Source organism: Coregonus lavaretus (genome assembly GCF_964263955.1).
Source record: "Coregonus lavaretus genome assembly, chromosome: 16".
Taxonomy (NCBI): Eukaryota; Metazoa; Chordata; class Actinopteri; order Salmoniformes; family Salmonidae; genus Coregonus; species Coregonus lavaretus.
The window spans coordinates 41,050,646-41,070,251 of NC_140003.1; the positions used below are offsets into that span (position 1 = coordinate 41,050,646).

At 44.8% G+C, this 19,606-nt stretch overlaps 1 protein-coding gene across 1 annotated transcript in view; it reads right to left on the bottom strand.

Annotated features, from left to right (window-relative positions):
• LOC311143846 (peripheral plasma membrane protein CASK-like) overlaps positions 1 to 19,606 on the bottom strand; it is a 211,880-nt gene that overhangs the window by 4,010 nt on the left and 188,264 nt on the right. Inside the window, exons 14-24 of the mRNA XM_084179723.1 lie at positions 19,335 to 19,413; positions 18,005 to 18,090; positions 17,840 to 17,908; positions 16,907 to 16,981; positions 14,256 to 14,291; positions 11,555 to 11,751; positions 10,976 to 11,091; positions 1,743 to 1,823; positions 1,558 to 1,638; positions 1,090 to 1,292; positions 395 to 478 (exon numbers count right to left, since the gene is read on the bottom strand). Coding sequence (XP_084035849.1) covers positions 395 to 478; positions 1,090 to 1,292; positions 1,558 to 1,638; positions 1,743 to 1,823; positions 10,976 to 11,091; positions 11,555 to 11,751; positions 14,256 to 14,291; positions 16,907 to 16,981; positions 17,840 to 17,908; positions 18,005 to 18,090; positions 19,335 to 19,413 — 1,107 coding nt within the window. The remainder of the gene's footprint in view (positions 1 to 394; positions 479 to 1,089; positions 1,293 to 1,557; positions 1,639 to 1,742; positions 1,824 to 10,975; positions 11,092 to 11,554; positions 11,752 to 14,255; positions 14,292 to 16,906; positions 16,982 to 17,839; positions 17,909 to 18,004; positions 18,091 to 19,334; positions 19,414 to 19,606) is intronic.

Consider the following 19,606-nt stretch of genomic DNA (forward strand, 5'->3'; position numbering starts at 1 on the left):
ACATGTGGCAGCAAATGTGTCAGCTAGAGATGACGTGCAGGAGCTTGCAGGGATTTGTAGTTTTGCATGCTAATTAGCATTTTCGAATCTGAGATAAATTGATAAATATTGATTAAAGTCACCTTGTCCGAGAGAGATTTACATGGTTATCAAAACTTCACGCCAGGGTAAACCTACACGAAACACAGCCCTTATTTTAAGTGTTTTTTAAATTCCCTATGTGAAAAATGAATGGGGAAAAATTATTGGAACCATTTCCCTGTTTGAGCGCTAGGTTTTATGGGTATTATGACACCTCCAATGTGGGGCTCTATAGCTGCAGTGTCCCAAGTTGACTGTGTGTGTGTGTGTGCGTGTGTGTGTGCGTGTGCCTGCGTGTGAGTGAGTATGTTACCTCGTCGATGCCAGGGGTAATGGTTGGCGCGGCGATGAAAACAACGTAGGGAGCGAACTCTGCTGTCCGCAGGACCTTCAGGGCCTAATGGAGAATAGGTTACAGGTCAGCTGGGCTGTTTGTATGGGAGAAGACCTGCCTGAGAAGACCCTCAGCTTTCACAAGCACACATGACAAAACATCTAGATTCTTTATCATGTTTTGCTAACACCGTAGAGATATATAGAGGACCCTAGTGCCTAGAAGCCTGTTTTAGCATGGGCAGCGCCATTGAGGACTTTCACCATTTTTAAGTAGTCAACCGGGTGGGACTTCCTATGGGTTAAGGAAGGATCACATGATTCCATCCAGGTCATCAGGAGGGATCATCCAATGAATTATCCTCATAAGCAAACATTCCATAACTGCAGGTGGCAGTAAATCGCCAACCTTGGCTTTATACCTGTTCAAACAGTACACTCCAGGTGGCAGTATGCACCCTTTCAGTTTGTTTGCCAACTCATAGAAGTAGTAGAAGAAGAAAATGTCCTACTTCAAGATAGAGATGGCCTCAATGGTGCTACCCATTCTCTCACAGACACCATAATGAAACATACAATGTTGTATCCTCTAACTGTCTCTATGGTTCACACAAACACACACCTCCCATAAACACACACACATACACACACACACACACACACACACACACACACCTGTGGCTCTACGTCCAGTATGGAGATGAGTCCCTGCTCGTGGATCTGGCGGAGGGTCTCTAGCCGCGTGCCGTACATGGCGTCCTCGTGACTACCGTACTCCAGGTAGTCATTGTTACTGATGTCCTGCATCATCTGGTCATGTGACACAAAGTAGTAGTTCTTCCCGTTTTCCTCGTCCTTCTTAGGAAGTCTGGTCGTATCTGGGGGAGGGAGGGAGGGAGGGAGGGAGGGATGGAAGAGAGGAGGAGTGGGTCGGGGGGGGGGGGGAACGATAATCACAACGGATGGTCAAAGTGAGTGACTGAATGAGTCAGTGTGTGTATCGTCCGTGAAATGGGGTAGGCAAATCTGTCTGTGTGTGTGTGTGTGTGTGTGTGTCTTATGTGGGATAGGGTAGGTGAATCTGTCTGTGTGTGTGTGTGTATCGTCCGTGAATCTGTCTATGTGTGTGTGTGTGTGTCTTACGTGGGATAGGGTAGGCGAATCTGTCGGGGTGTTTTGTGATTAGTGTGTTCTTGATGTGTCTTCTGCCTACTCCATGGGCACCTGTAGAAGAGAGAGCCCTCAGTCAGAACTCTATACTAGCACACGACCCAGTACCCTTAGCCAATACATCATTACCCAGCATGCCAGATGATATTTGTACTTACCTAACAAGACTAGTGTTTTCCTCTTGAACGCAGGCAGTTTCACTACCTCTTCATACGTGACCAGATCTAGTTGGTCGAATACTGGAGAAAGGGCAGGAAGGAAAGAGAGAGGGATAGTGAGATACTATGAAAGAGAGGTACAGACAGACATCCATAGTAGTGTATCTTACATTAGGACAACACAGGACCCTAACAGTAAGGTGAGAGAATGCCTTTGCCAGTTAGTTGGACATGGAGACAATCATAGCCTGGGTACTTGAGTGTTTCAACATTCAACATCTGGAAATGAGAATGACAAGGTGGCTAAAACAGAAACAGACTAGCAACCAGGCTACAAATGAGATGAAGGAGTAGACATTTTGTCTCTGACAATAAGTGACAGTTATTGACAATTAGTGACAGTTGGGAGATAATTCACTATTAGGAAATGAACTATGATGTTACAAGGAGAGATAGAGCCTGAACTTCTCCTTGGAGTCGTATAAGTACAATGGCCGTATGTCCTTAAATGTGACATCATTAAATCAAACAGCTAAATCAGAGGAGTGATTTATTATAACCCAGGCTAAAGCCCTAATCCAATGAGATGAAGGAGAGAGATTTGGGTAATACTGTTTACACGTGACGGGACAAAGATGGAGAATATTCTGTTTTCCTTCTGGTCTGATGTGACCTCTGTAACTGCCAGGTAACATTGTAGAGCTGGAGGAAGACAATTATGTGTAAACAAATAACGCAGTGATACCCAGGGCTGTGGCGGTCATGACATTTTGTCAGCCGGTTATTGTCATGCAAAAGACTGCCGGTCTCACGGTAATTGACCGTTAATTAACATAAACAAGTTTAGCATCTCCAGGTCTCCATGCATTCAAGCCGATGATGTGCACCTTTGGAACATCTACATTTAAAAAGTGATACTACAATGTATGTGTGGTACATTTTTATTTATTTATATATAAAAGGATGGGATGGATAGATGGATGGATGAAAGAAGAGATGAATGAGAGAACACAGGACAGTAGGACACAGAGTACTGGACACTCCTGGGTGTCTGTACAGCATACAGCAAAGAGCATATGTCCTTACCCAGGGTACTGCACATTACACCTCCACTGTTACATGAACCTGACAGCTGTGTCTGACATGGGAAATATAACACCCAGTGCACCATGTACAGTACTCTCTCTGGAATAGAAGTCTCTCTCTCTCTCTCTCTCTCTCTCTCTCTCTCTCTCTCTCTCTCTCTCTCTCTCTCTCTCTCTCTCTCTCTCTCTCTCTCTCTCTCTCTCTCTCTCTCTCTCTCTCTCTCTCTCTCTCTCTCTCTCTCTCTCTCTCTCTCTCTCTCTCTCTCTCTCTCTCTCTCTCTCTCTCTCTCTCTCTCTCTCTCTCTCTCTCTCTCTCTCTCTCTCTCTCTCTCTCTAATGGCTAAGGACAGCTCACTCTCTCCTGCTTCCTCTGCTGTTCTGTTCTCTCATTGGCTGGCATGTGTCCTTGACCTTGTGCCGACCTTTAATCTTGTGTGCAATGTGTCACAATGACACTCAGGGATATCAAATGGGGACTCTTTCTCTGAGGCATATGTATGATGTTAGAATTAAACTAACTACATCTGAAACACACAACACCAAAATAAACTAAATATATGGGTGAGGATGAAAACCAAAACACACACATGCAAATACATACACAAACTGAAAAGCTATGTTCTTTCCATTTTGTGCTGGATCTCTGTTGCTCTGAGCATGCGCAACTGGAACAAAACGGAAACATTGGGGGTAGTGCTGAGCAATTAGTGCTTTTTGAGGTCGGTTCGTTTTCGGTTCGATTGTTAAAAAATAATCACGGTTTTCAATTTTGGTTTCGATTATTTGGGTTGAATGCTGTAACAACACAGAATAAAACAATTAATAAAAGTCCCATGATGGTAGTGACTGTCCATTACTGCTTATCACTTATTAACCATAATTTCTTCACATCACTTTACTTTAATAAAATATTTCAGTTGTTGTGTATATTACATTAGTTTTATTTTATGACTTTATTATTTCATTCCAAGTCATCATCTCATCTCTATGCTGTCTGACAAAATCACTCTTTTAGTAGTTCTTCAAAGTAAATAAGACATACTATTATGACTGCTGAATACCAACTATGAATCACTTAGATCATGTATTTTAGAGATACCTCATGAAGCAACAGCTGCTCTCTATATCCCCTCACGATCAATGCATTCTTCTGCCTCTTCTGTAGCAGGCATAAAAGAAACACAGACCGGACAAGTAGATGCACAATGGATTATGGTCATTGTAGTTAATTACCACGTTTTATGCGCTAAACTATGTAGAATATCGGCCTGTTGGAAACTACAACTCCCTACTACATCGCACAGTTCAGGCTGGATCTGATTTATCTCTAGAGAAACTGTGCAATGTGTGCATTGAGCTCACAGAAAAAATTAGGAACAAAATGCAATTCAAATAATTCAACCGACATCATTCAATTCGTTTTTTTTTAACCAAAAAATTATAAACATTTCGGTTAATCGCTCAGCACTAGTTAGGAGTGACAGCTGGTCAACTGAAGGGTTAATAATAACGCAAATAAAAAAATTGATGAGAGAGAGACACACAGAGAGAGCGAGAGAGAGAGAGAGAGAGAGAGAGAGAGAGAGAGAGAGAGAGAGAGAGAGAGAGACAGAGAGAGAGAGAGAGAGAGAGAGAGAGAGAGAGAGAAGAGAGAGAGAGTGTGAGAGAGAAGAGAGAGAGAGAAGAGAGAGAGACAGAGAGAGACACACAGAGAGAGAGAGAAGAGGAGAGAGAGAGAGAGATAGTGTGAGAGAGAAGAGAGAGAGAGAGAGAGAGAGAGACACAGAGAGAGAGAGACAGAGAGAGACAGAGAGAGACAGAGAGAGACAGAGAGAGAGAGTCAAACCAAGCCAAAAGAGGCGTTAGCTAGCCAGCTACTGTCACTGGTTGTTACTTACATGCAGAGAGGCCGTTTGGAGGGGGACAGCGTGAGAGATGGACAGGGTCATAACATGGTTCAGTTACACAACAATATAGCAGTTACCATAGATACAGCAATACAACAATACAACTCTGAAGCAGCAAAGCTCCGATGCGCTGCTTTATATTACTCACCCAACGGAGTAGGATGAAGTTGCTCCCAGACATTGATCTAAGGCCAGTTTTTGTATTTTAAGGTTAGGATTTGGGCAGGGTATACTGACCTGACCTTAGATACTGTATGTGTCTAAAGGGCAACTTCTACCCAGAGCGTCACATTCTGGCCTCTTGAGGAGGTAAAGTAGGAATGAAGCATCTTTATAGAGTTCAAACGGGACCTGGAGTCATAGGCCTCATACTGTGAACATGCTACCAGCTATCCACCACATCACCTTCCATTCTCTCACATGCTGCCAGCTATCCACCACATCACCTTCCATTCTCTCACATGCTGCCAGCTATCCACCACATCACCTTCCATTCTCTCACATGCTACCAGCTATCCACCACATCACCTTCCATTCTCTCACATGCTACCAGCTATCCACCACATCACCTTCCATTCTCTCACATGCTGCCAGCTATCCACCACATCACCTTCCATTCTCTCACATGCTACCAGCTATCCACCACATCACCTTCCATTCTCTCACATGCTGCCAGCTATCCACCACATCACCTTCCATTCTCTCACATGCTGCCAGCTATCCACCACATCACCTTCCATTATCTCACATGCTACCAGCTATCCACCACATCACCTTCCATTCTCTCACATGCTGCCAGCTATCCACCACATCACCTTCCATTCTCTCACATGCTACCAGCTATCCACCACATCACCTTCCATTCTCTCACATGCTGCCAGCTATCCACCACATCACCTTCCATTCTCTCACATGCTACCAGCTATCCACCACATCACCTTCCATTCTCTCACATGCTACCAGCTATCCACCACATCACCTTCCATTCTCTCACATGCTACCAGCTATCCACCACATCACCTTCCATTCTCTCACATGCTGCCAGCTATCCACCACATCACCTTCCATTCTCTCACATGCTGTACCTGATGACAATGAGACTACATTTAACATCAGGCTATGTGTCATGCAGGGAACACAGTAGGAGTGACTCAGATATGAATGAGATATGAATGCTTAAGAGAGCAAGCTAGAAATGTATAGCAACCTAATAACATGCTTTGCTGTTACTGGGAGAAGCAATATGAACACTGACAGCTGGTTCTTTACACCTACAGCGGGAATGCATCTCTGGTATCATGCACTTGTACCGATGCAAGAACAAATGGATTACAGCATGGTATACTACAGGTACATGCTTAAATGACTGGTATATTCTGTATGCCTGCCATTGTAAGTGATTAACCCTTTACCATCCATACTAACCCTTTACCATCCACACTAACCCTTTACCATCCATACTAACCCTTTACCATCCATACTAACCCTTTACCATCCATACTAACCCTTTACCATCCATACTAACCCTTTACCATCCACACTAACCCTTTACCATCCATACTAACCCTTTACCATCCATACTAACCCTTTACCATCCATACTAACCCTTTACCATCCACACTAACCCTTTACCATCCACACTAACCCTTTACCATCCATACTAACCCTTTACCATCCATACTAACCCTTTACCATCCATACTAACCCTTTACCATCCATACTAACCCTTTACCATCCATACTAACCCATCCATACTAACCCTTTACCATCCATACTAACCCTTTACCATCCACACTAACCCTTTACCATCCATACTAACCCTTTACCATCCATACTAACCCTTAACCATCCATACTAACCCTTTACCATCCACACTAACCCTTTACCATCCATACTAACCCATCCATACTAACCCTTTACCATCCACACTAACCCTTTACCATCCATACTAACCCATCCATACTAACCCTTTACCATCCATAATAACCCTTTACCATCCATACTAACCCTTTACCATCCACACTAACCCATCCACACTAACCCTTTACCATCCACACTAACCCTTTACCATCCATACTAACCCTTTACCATCCACACTAACCCTTTACCATCCATACTAACCCTTTACCATCCACACTAACCCTTTACCATCCATACTAACCCATCCATACTAACCCTTTACCATCCACACTAACCCTTTACCATCCATACTAACCCATCCATACTAACCCTTTACCATCCATAATAACCCTTTACCATCCATACTAACCCTTTACCATCCACACTAACCCATCCACACTAACCCTTTACCATCCACACTAACCCTTTACCATCCATACTAACCCTTTACCATCCACACTAACCCTTTACCATCCATACTAACCCTTTACCATCCATACTAAACCTTTACCATCCATACTAACCCTTTACCATCCATACTAACCCTTTACCATCCATACTAACCCTTTACCATCCATACTAACCCTTTACCATCCACACTAACCCTTTCCCATCCATACTAACCCTTTACCATCCACACTAACCCTTTACCATCCATACTAACCCATCCATACTAACCCTTTACCATCCACACTAACCCTTTACCATCCATACTAACCCTTTACCATCCATACTAACCCTTTACCATCCATACTAACCCTTTACCATCCACACTAACCCTTTACCATCCATACTAACCCTTTACCATCCACACTAACCCTTTACCATCCATACTAACCCCTCCATACTAACCCTTTACCAACCACACTAAGCCTTTACCATCCACACTAAGCCTTCACCATCCATACTAACCCTGTACCATCCATACTAACCCTTAACCATCCATACTAACCCTTAACCATCCATACTAACCCTTTACCATCCACACTAACCCATCCACACTAACCCTTTACCATCCATACTAACCCTTTACCATCCACACTAACCCTTTACCATCCACACTAACCCTTTACCATCCATACTAACCCTTTACCATCCACACTAACCCTTTACCATCCACACTAACCCTTTACCATCCATACTAACCCTTTACCATCCACACTAACCCTTTACCATCCACACTAAGCCTTTACCATCCACACTAACCCTTTACCATCCATACTAACCCTTTACCATCCACACTAACCCTTTACCATCCACACTAACCCTTTACCATCCATACTAACCCTTTACCATCCATACTAACCCTTTACCATCCATACTAACCCTTAACCATCCATACTAACCCTTTACCATCCATACTAACCCTTTACCATCCACACTAACCCTTTACCATCCATACTAACCCTTTACCATCCATACTAACCCTTTACCATCCACACTAACCCTTTACCATCCATAATAACCCTTTACCATCCATACTAACCCTTTACCATCCACACTAACCCTTTACCATCCACACTAACCCTTTACCATCCATACTAACCCTTTACCATCCACACTAAGCCTTTACCATCCACACTAAGCCTTCACCATCCATACTAACCCTGTACCATCCATACTAACCCTTAACCATCCATACTAACCCTTAACCATCCATACTAACCCTTTACCATCCACACTAACCCATCCACACTAACCCTTTACCATCCATACTAACCCTTAACCATCCATACTAACCCTTAACCATCCATACTAACCCTTTACCATCCACACTAACCCATCCACACTAACCCTGTACCATCCACACTAACCCTTTACCATCCACACTAACCCTTTACCATCCATACTAACCCTTTACCATCCATACTAACCCTTTACCATCCATACTAACCCTTTACCATCCATACTAACCCATCCATACTAACCCTTTACCATCCATAATAACCCTTTACCATCCATACTAACCCTTTACCATCCACACTAACCCATCCACACTAACCCTTTACCATCCACACTAACCCTTTACCATCCATACTAACCCTTTACCATCCACACTAACCCTTTACCATCCATACTAACCCTTTACCATCCATACTAAACCTTTACCATCCATACTAACCCTTTACCATCCATACTAACCCTTTACCATCCATACTAACCCTTTACCATCCATACTAACCCTTTACCATCCACACTAACCCTTTCCCATCCATACTAACCCTTTACCATCCACACTAACCCTTTACCATCCATACTAACCCATCCATACTAACCCTTTACCATCCACACTAACCCTTTACCATCCATACTAACCCTTTACCATCCATACTAACCCTTTACCATCCACACTAACCCTTTACCATCCATACTAACCCTTTACCATCCACACTAACCCTTTACCATCCATACTAACCCATCCATACTAACCCTTTACCAACCACACTAAGCCTTTACCATCCACACTAAGCCTTCACCATCCATACTAACCCTGTACCATCCATACTAACCCTTAACCATCCATACTAACCCTTAACCATCCATACTAACCCTTTACCATCCACACTAACCCATCCACACTAACCCTTTACCATCCATACTAACCCTTTACCATCCACACTAACCCTTTACCATCCACACTAACCCTTTACCATCCATACTAACCCTTTACCATCCACACTAACCCTTTACCATCCACACTAACCCTTTACCATCCATACTAACCCTTTACCATCCACACTAACCCTTTACCATCCACACTAAGCCTTTACCATCCACACTAACCCTTTACCATCCATACTAACCCTTTACCATCCATACTAACCCTTTACCATCCACACTAACCCTTTACCATCCATACTAACCCTTTACCATCCATACTAACCCTTTACCATCCATACACCCTTAACCATCCATACTAACCCTTTACCATCCATACTAACCCTTTACCATCCACACTAACCCTTTACCATCCATACTAACCCTTTACCATCCATACTAACCCTTTACCATCCACACTAACCCTTTACCATCCATAATAACCCTTTACCATCCATACTAACCCTTTACCATCCACACTAACCCTTTACCATCCACACTAACCCTTTACCATCCATACTAACCCTTTACCATCCACACTAAGCCTTTACCATCCACACTAAGCCTTCACCATCCATACTAACCCTGTACCATCCATACTAACCCTTAACCATCCATACTAACCCTTAACCATCCATACTAACCCTTTACCATCCACACTAACCCATCCACACTAACCCTTTACCATCCATACTAACCCTTAACCATCCATACTAACCCTTTACCATCCACACTAACCCATCCACACTAACCCTGTACCATCCACACTAACCCTTTACCATCCACACTAACCCTTTACCATCCATACTAACCCTTTACCATCCATACTAACCCTTTACCATCCATACTAACCCTTTACCATCCATACTAACCCTTTACCATCCATACTAACCCTTAACCATCCATACTAACCCTTTACCATCCACACTAACCCATCCATAATAACCCTTAACCATCCATACTAACCCTTTACCATCCACACTAACCCTTTACCATCCACACTAACCCATCCACACTAACCCTTTACCATCCATACTAACCCTTTACCATCCATACTAACCCTTTACCATCCATACTAACCCTTTACCATCCATACTAACCCTTTACCATCCATACTAACCCTTTACCATCCATACTAACCCTTTACCATCCATACTAACCCTTTACCATCCATACTAACCCCACCTTACAGTCTGTCTATTCCCATACCTACCCACCCACCCACCCACCCACCCACCCACCCACACACACACACACACACACACACACACACACACACACACACACACACACACACACACACACACACACACACACACACACACACACACACACACACACACACACACACACACACACACACACACACACACACACACACACACACTTCCAGTACGTGAGTCATCTCTTTAAATGCCAACCTGCTCCATATCTGAGCTTGCCCTTGCGCCCCAGCACCAGGTCTCCCTGCTATTTCTGGCATGACTGTGTCACTGGAGCCAGTGGAGGTTTCAAGGGTCTGCTACCTGAATTCCCTGCTCTCGCTGTCCTCCCTGCCCCCACATTCCCTGACCACCTCTCCCTTGTTCCTTGACCACACCTCCCTCTCCATCATCCCCCATGCCACCTTCTCACACGTGAGGCCCTCACATTCCATGCAGTAACAGCTGAGGAACATTCTGACTGCACGACTGTGTACTGTACTGTACGGTGTGTGCACATGGGAATGTGTGTGTGTGTGTACCTGCGTTGTGCTTGGCCAGGTACTTGTCTTTGTACTGTTTCTTCTTCTTGCCAAACCAGGTACAGCTGGCCTGCTGCTCCTGCTTGGTCTTCTCCATGGCGATACACGCCACACGCCTGCAAACATGACCGGAAATACACACAATGAGAGCTAAACTAAATCACCTGCTCAAACATTCTAGACATTTTGAGGGGTTCTTTGAGTGTGCGTTCTGGTTTTCTCTAAATCTGGATTCTGTGTGTGTTAAGTTACTCGTCTCTAGTTGGCCAGGTGGTTTCTAAGTCTGAATGACTCTCTCTAGATATTGATGGAGATCTGGGTTCTATCGCTGTGTGTGTGTCTCCTCACCACTCCTGGTGTTCTGGTGTTCAGTGTGTGTGTGTGTGTGTGTGTGTGTATAGGTGTCTCCTCACCACTCCTGGTGTTCAGTGTGTGTGTGTGTGTATGTATGTGTGTGTGTGTGTGTGTGTGTATAGGTGTCTCCTCACCACTCCTGGTGTTCTGGTGTTCAGTGTGTGTGTATGTATGTGTGTGTATGTGTGTATGCATGTGTGTGTGTGTGTATAGGTGTCTCCTCACCACTCCTGGAGTTCTGGTGAGGGTATGAGCCCTGCGGTGGAGTTCTTAGTGTTCTCCAGTTTTCCCTGCCACCAGTTGTGGTCGTCTTTACTGATGATCTGGATGATGTCACCGACCCGGAAGGGAATCCCAGCCTCCTTGCAGGGTATGAGGTCATCTCTGGAGGGGTCATACTCAAACTGGGCCCTCACATAGATCTGAGACACACAGACAGGAGTCAGCTAGAGGTCAAGATGGAGTGGGGGGAATGAGTCACTGATTAGGGAGAGGGGGAGGGAGAGGGGGAGGGAGAGAGAAAGAGGGAGGGAGAGAGAGCGAGGGAGGGAGAGGGAAAGAAAGGGAGGACGGAGAGAGAGCGAGAGAGAGAGAGACAGAGAGAGAAAGAGAGCGGTTGTGTTAAGGAGATGGGATGTGCAATATTTCCTGTGATGCCCAGTTGCCAGGTTGGAGACCCGGAGAGGGAGGAGTGGCGTGTGGCTGTACAGACCAATGGGTTGCCAGATCGGAGACCTTTCCCTATGGGTAATTCTACCTCACGGGGGACACTCAAAGAAATAGCTGTGTGCTATAAATGAGCCTCTCAGTCCAGTTGCCAGGTTGGAGACCTGGAGAGGGGGGAGTGGCGTGTGGCTGTACAGACCAATGTGTTGCCAGGTTGGAGACCTTTCCCTATGGGCTGTGTGTATGTGGCTGCCTGGTAGTACCTCATAGGGGAATACAAAAGTTGTGGTATAAATTAGCATCTCTCTTCAGAGGTAGTACACAGAAGAGGACTTTATGTTGATTTTCATTAAATATATCTGAGAAGTGTATTGAGACCTTGTGATAATGCACTCTGAATAAAGTTTGACTTGACTAGTTACAATAATCCAAAGGATGTGGTTTTTCATTGTGGTTTTAGTCGTCTTAGACTAAGTTAGATTCTACTGTATGGGATGTTATTTTGGTTAAATATATATATATATATATATATATATATATATATATATATATATATATATATATATATATATATATATATATATATATATATATATATATAACTATGGTTTAGCCATAGAGATAAAACATTTCCTAGGATGTCGGCCGTTTTATCTCTATGATGTAACACTGTGGAGGCAACACTATATCTTACCTTGACGGACATTTTATCCTTGATTGGAGGTCTGGGTACGACCATCTAGGATGTGAAAGCACCACACACACATCATGCAGTAAAACGACTACGTAGTGTCTACACACACAGTATGGTGAGTGGAGCGCGGGGGAGATGGAGAACGTTAAGCATTAACGCTACTATAGTGATGGTGAAGGATTAACATGGATGATGTCACTTTCAGTGTTGGACATAAATTCCACTTTATTTCAGTTTATTCAGAGGATAAATTGAAATTCACTTAATTTCGTGAATTGCCCGTTTCTGTTGATGAGGATTTTTCAATTCACAAATTGAACATTCTATTCATCCTCTGATTAGAGACTGACGTGTAATGCCATTTAATGTGCGACTGTGCAGTTCAGTGATGTAACTGCAGCCATGTCTCAGTGAGAAAGTGCTACTGTGGGCGACCTCTACTGGTGGCATCTACACACTGGATGTACGCAATGTCACTATCCCTTGGTTAAAGGTTTGCTTAGGTTTATTAGATTAAAGCTAAAGTCAAGTTACTCATTTGGTTTGCGCTGGTGTATGGGTTTAGGGTGGGTGTTTGAGTCTACACAGACAGTCAGTGATGGTGTTTCTATTGGTTTGGGTTCCCCAAAGACAATGATGAGGGGGGTGAGGAGGAGGGCGATGGAGGAGCTGGGAAGAGAGAGGAGCCGGGGTGGGGGACAGCACTGGAGGTCTGGAGCTCAGGCATCTTTTAGCATGGACAATGGACTATGGACAGACAGACTGATGGATAGACAGACTGATAGACAGACAGACTGATGGACAACTCACTCCTCCATGCGACTATATTATGATCATTCAATTGGAAGGTAAAATAATATCCAGGGGAATATGAATAGAATACGAGACTGACTTAGGGGAAAAGAGCCATATTTTAATATTATATTTAAAGTCTACTCTGAAGTCTAGTTCCCTGTATCAGTCTTTCCAAACAGACCATTTTCTCTACCACAGGGGAGTTCAACTCAGGGTTATGGGGCCAGCTGGAATATTTAACAATCTGAATGCTAACTCCACAAATAGCATTGGATTGAATTCAGTCTGTGGTCTTTCTAGCGCAGACATATGTGAGCAGCTGGGGCAGATTTGGAGCCTAATGTGTCTTGGATTGAGGTCAATATCCAGTCGTGTCTCTTTGGGAGAGGTCATGTCTGACTGTAGCTCTACACATGATCCACTATCAGGTCTAGCAGACACTGTCCTGCTCTAAATGGAGGAACAGCTTGGAGATCAGTCTGTAGCCACAGTATATTAACAACATTGTAAGTGAATGGAGTCTACTCATATGGGTTGACCTTGGCAGTTAGTCAATGGAGGGCGGTGAGGTGGGGGGGGGGGGGGGGGGGGGGGGGGTAAGCATGTATACTCGCAAACACACTGTGTCTGTGCACATATGCGTAAGCACGCACACACACACACACATATGTGTAGAAATTGAATGAGGGGAAATGAATGGAGGAGTTGTGAGGGGTTGTGGGTTACAGTTGAGGTTGTGTGTTTTACAGGGTAGAGAGCGCTGGTATTCACCTGTCGACCCTTGGGTTGGATGGTAGACGGCAGATCCTGTAGAGAAAACGCCAGCAGTGACAGAGACAGAGAGTTTACACCAGAGAGAGGCAGGGGAACTGCCACAACAACACCATCATAATACAAGACAATCAAACACAAGTTCCCTCCTGTCACCAATCTTTAAAGAGAGAGAGGGTACAGTGATTATCAGTTAGCCATACAGACAGAGTTGAGCTTTAGTGTGTTAGAGCAGAGCTTCTGCAGGACAAATCTCTCTCTCTCTTTCTCTGTGTGTGCAGCAGAGAGCGGGTAAAGCAGCTTCAGCACCAAACTGTACAGCTAGTAGGTAGGTAGGTAGGTAGGTAGGTATAGGTAACTAGGTAGGTAGGTAGGTAGGTAGGTAGGTAGGTAGGTAGGTAGGTAGAGGTAGTTAGGTAGGTACAGTAGGTAGGTAGGTAGGTAGGTAGGTAGGTAGGTAGGTAGGTAGGTAGGTAGGTAGGTAGGTAGGTAGAGGTAGTTAGGTAGGTACAGTAGGTAGGTAGGTAGGTAGGTAGGTAGGTAGAGGTAGTTAGGTAGGTAGGTAGGTAGCTAGGTAGCTAGGTAGGTAGGTAGGTAGAGGTAGTTAGGTAGGTACAGTAGGTAGGTAGGTAGGTAGGTAGGTAGGTAGGTAGGTAGGTAGGTAGGTAGGTAGGTAGGTAGGTAGGTAGAGGTAGTTAGGTAGGTACAGTAGGTAGGTAGGTAGGTAGGTAGGTAGGTAGGTACAGTAGGTAGGTACAGTAGGTAGGTAGGTAGGTAGGTACAGTAGGTAGGTAGGTAGGTAGGTAGGTACAGTAGGTAGGTAGGTAGGTAGGTAGGTAGGTAGGTAGGTAGGTAGGTAGGTAGGTAGGTACAGTAGGTAGGTAGGTAGGTAGGTACAGTAGGTACAGTAGGTAGGTAGGTAGGTAGGTAGGTAGGTAGGTAGGTAGGTAGGTAGGTAGGTAGGTAGGTACAGTAGGTACAGTAGGTAGGTAGGTAGGTAGGTAGGTACAGTAGGTAGGTAGGTAGGTAGGTAGGTAGGTAGGTAGGTAGGTAGGTAGGTAGGTAGGTACAGTAGGTAGGTAGGTAGGTAGGTACAGTAGGTAGGTAGGTAGGTAGGTAGGTAGGTAGGTAGGTAGGTAGGTAGGTACAGTAGGTAGGTAGGTAGGTAGGTAGGTAGGTAGGTAGGTAGGTAGGTAGGTACAGTAGGTAGGTAGGTAGGTAGGTACAGTAGGTAGGTACAGTAGGTAGGTAGGTAGGTAGATAGGTAGGTAGGTAGGTAGGTACAGTAGGTAGGTAGGTAGGTAGGTACAGTAGGTAGGTAGGTAGGTAGGTAGGTACAGTAGGTAGGTAGGTAGGTAGGTAGGTAGGTAGGTAGGTAGGTAGGTAGGTAGGTAGGTAGGTACAGTAGGTAGGTAGGTAGGTAGGTACAGTAGGTAGGTAGGTAGGTAGGTAGGTAGGTAGGTAGGTAGGTAGGTAGGTAGGTAGGTAGGTAGGTACAGTAGGTACAGTAGGTAGGTAGGTAGGTAGGTACAGTAGGTACAGTAGGTAGGTAGGTAGGTAGGTAGGTACAGTAGGTAGGTAGGTAGGTAGGTAGGTAGGTACAGTAGGTACAGTAGGTAGGTAGGTAGGTAGGTAGGTAGGTAGGTAGGTAGGTAGGTAGGTAGGTAGGTAGGTAGGTAGGTAGGTAGGTACGTACGTAAAGGTACGTAGGTAGGTAGGTACGTACGTAAAGGTAGGTAGGTAGGTTGGTAGGTACGTAAAGGTAGGTAGGTAGGTACGTAAAGGTAGGTAGGTAGGTAGGTACGTAAAGGTAGGTAGGTAGGTAGGTACGTACGTAAAGGTAGGTAGGTAGGTAGGTAGGTAGGTACGTAAAGGTAGGTAGGTAGGTAGGTAGGTACGTAAAGGTAGGCTTGTTGTCTGGACCCTTAGTGAATGTAGTCTATCAGTGGATAATATTGGAGGTAGTTGTATAGGAACAGAGCTGTATAGGAACAGAGCTGTATAGGAACAGACCTGCATAGGAACAGAGCTGTATAGGAACAGAGCTGTATAGGAACAGAGCTGTATAGGAACAGAGCTGTATAGGAACAGAGCTGTATAGGAACAGAGCTGTATAGGAACAGACCTGCATAGGAACAGAGCTGTATAGGAACAGAGCTGTATAGGAACAGAGCTGTATAGGAACAGAGCTGTATAGGAACAGAGCTGTATAGGAACAGAGCTGTATAGGAACAGAGCTGCATAGGACCTGAGCTTTGTGTGTGACTGTGTGAGGATTCCCAGTTCTTCCTTGTACTAAAGGTCTGTCAGCAGAAAGGCACAGCATTTTTACAGCACATGGCAGCGCTTTACAGCACGTGGCAGCGTTTTACAGCACACCAATTTGTAAACGGAGATATCGGAAATTTGGCTAGATTTAAAGGTTGAAGGTTGTTCTGAACAGCCTGCCATGAGGGTGAGGAGTGGCATTCTGTGTAACAATCTCAAAACTTAATGTGGGAGATGGGGTTTCATCAAACTGGACAAATATATAATGATAACAGACAACAACTGGGAGAGAGAGTCAAAGGTCTGTGTTGGTCGACTTGGGGGAGAAGGGGGCAGTTTTGGTGTTTGGTTTGGTGTTCAGGGGTTGGGGTGGGGGTCCTTACCAAGATAAAACTGTTAACACTGGAGTGGCCAGTGCCATTGGCAGGGGATTGCCTGCAGTTGGAGGGGGACTCTCTCTGTAACAAAACGCACAGGTCAGACACACACTCACCACGCACGCACACACACGCACGCACGAGCACACACACACTTCATTCCTATGCCTACTTTATAGGCGCACGCACGCACGTACACACACACGCACACACACACACACACACACACACACACACACACACACACGGGACAAAGCCATCATAACATAAAAACCGTTGCTATTTCAGGAGAGGTGGGCTGACAACTACTACAACACCCCTACCAGAGAGATGGGTTTACAAATACTCTATTTACTATCTACTTGTTCACCAATACAAAGAAAAACACATTTCACACTCCATGATAAACAAGTAAAAATTACTGTCTTCCCTGCACATCTATATCTCACCACAGAGGGGCAGTAGGCTCACAAAGACTGGCTCATCAAGGTCAGGCTAGAACGTTATCTGCGAGACTAATCATCAGATAGAACAACTACATTCTGGTCTCTATGTGACTGACTGGCCAGAAGAGTGGGGATCTGTGTGTGTGTGTGTGTGTGTGTGTGTGTGTGGTCGGTGCCAGATCACAGAGTTACAGGTTACAGAGGTCAGAGGTCAGAGGTCAGGGTAGGGTGCGGGGCGTTCTGGTATCTTGGTTGTGAAATTGGTGTGCAGCGTGTCTGACCCAGCCCCGAGCAGAACACAGCAGAACACACAGAACCCTACCCGAGAGAAACATTCACACACACACACACAAACACACACACACACACACACACACACTCAGCCACCAGGCAAGCGGTTGGTTAGTCAAAGGGTCAGGAGTTTAAACATCCCCAATGTCAACAGGATGGGGCGCAAGGAGAGAAGGGAGGGGGGAGAGGGAAAGGGCATTACCTCACAGGAGGATCCTTGTGTCCGGTAGCTTGGCACTATCTTAAAGGTGATGCTGCCTCGCATCTCTTTCTGTGGAGACACAAACACATTCTCAGCATTTAAATACACAAGTACACATACACGCACGCACACACACACACACACACGCACACAATGTCCACTCACCAGCATCCTCTGTAGTTGCTCTACTGTCTGGTTGGCTACACTGATGCTGTTGATCTCTCTGATCTCATCTCCTACATGCAGCGTTCCTACAGTACAAAGCACAGGACAGACAGTCATTACAACACAGTCACAATTAGGACCGGGACGATACCAGTATCGCGATACTCGTTAGTGTCGTGGCAAGGAAACAAAACACAAAGCGGATTTAACTTCTTTAACTTCCAGATCTCACAAAGCCTGGAAAAGTGTTTGACTTCTCAGGAGCCACATTGATATGATGGAGCAATCTACAGACGCTGTCATAAAGATGACCTGGAATAATCTACAGACACTGTCATAAAGATGACCTGGAACAATCTACAGACACTGTCATAAAGATGACCTGGAACAATCTACAGACACTGTCATAAAGATGACCTGGAACAATCTACAGACACTGTCATAAAGATGACCTGGAACAATCTACAGACACTGTCATAAAGATGACCTGGAACAATCTACAGACACTGTCATAAAGATGACCTGGAACAATCTACAGACACTGTCATAAAGATGACCTGGAACAATCTACAGACACTGTCATAAAGATGACCTGGAACAATCTACAGACACTGTCATAAAGATGACCTGGAACAATCTACAGACACTGTCATAAAGATGACCTGGAACAATCTACAGACGCTGTCATAAAGATGACCTGGAACAATCTACAGACGCTGTCATAAAGATGTCCTGGAATAATCTACAGACGCTGTCATAAAGATGACCTGGAACAATCTACAGACGCTGTCATGAAAATGACCTGGAACAGCTCCAGGGACACTTCACTTCAAACCAACCCTCTGTCATATGTGGACAGTGTCCAAGGTGTCGTATTTGATGACACATTCCTATCTTCCCTACACAGCAGATAATGAAAACTCCCCCTAACTCCCGTCTGGAGTGGTTTATGGCCTTGTTCTCAGCGAGTGTTTGACCCAGATGTGGCTTGTTTCCTGCCTGTGTGTGTAAGGTGTGTGTGTGTGTGTGTGTGGGGGTGGGGACACATTGGCCCTGTAGTGTATTTGTATGTGTGTGTTTGTGTTTGTGTGTTTGAGAGGTAGACTGGGGCCAATATCCAGATATCCCCTGTTACATGCACATACTGAGGTGACAACGGATACGTTCTGTACAGTCTGATAATATGTCTGTTGACCAGTAGTAATGTATAATAGTCTGTTGACCAGTAATAATGTATAATAGTCAGTTGACCAGTAATAATGTATAATAGTCAGTTGACCAGTAATAATGACAATATCTGCTAGTGTAATAGAAAGAGATGGCTGGCTACCTTGTCTGTGGATCATTCCTCCGTGCATTATCCTGGCTACGATACAGTGGTTCAGATCATTCATCTTCAGCGTGATGCCCTGGAGAGAGAGGACAGGGGTCAGGGGTCAGGGGTCAAGCTTAGGGTCAGAGGACTGAGGTGCCAGGCTGCTTTAACACAGACAGGGAAGAATGAGGAGAAAAAGCTAGTGGATAGTGTCTGTCTCTGTCTGTCTGTCTGTCTGTCTGTAAGAACAGAGTGTGTATGACTATGCTTGTGGACCATGTGTGATA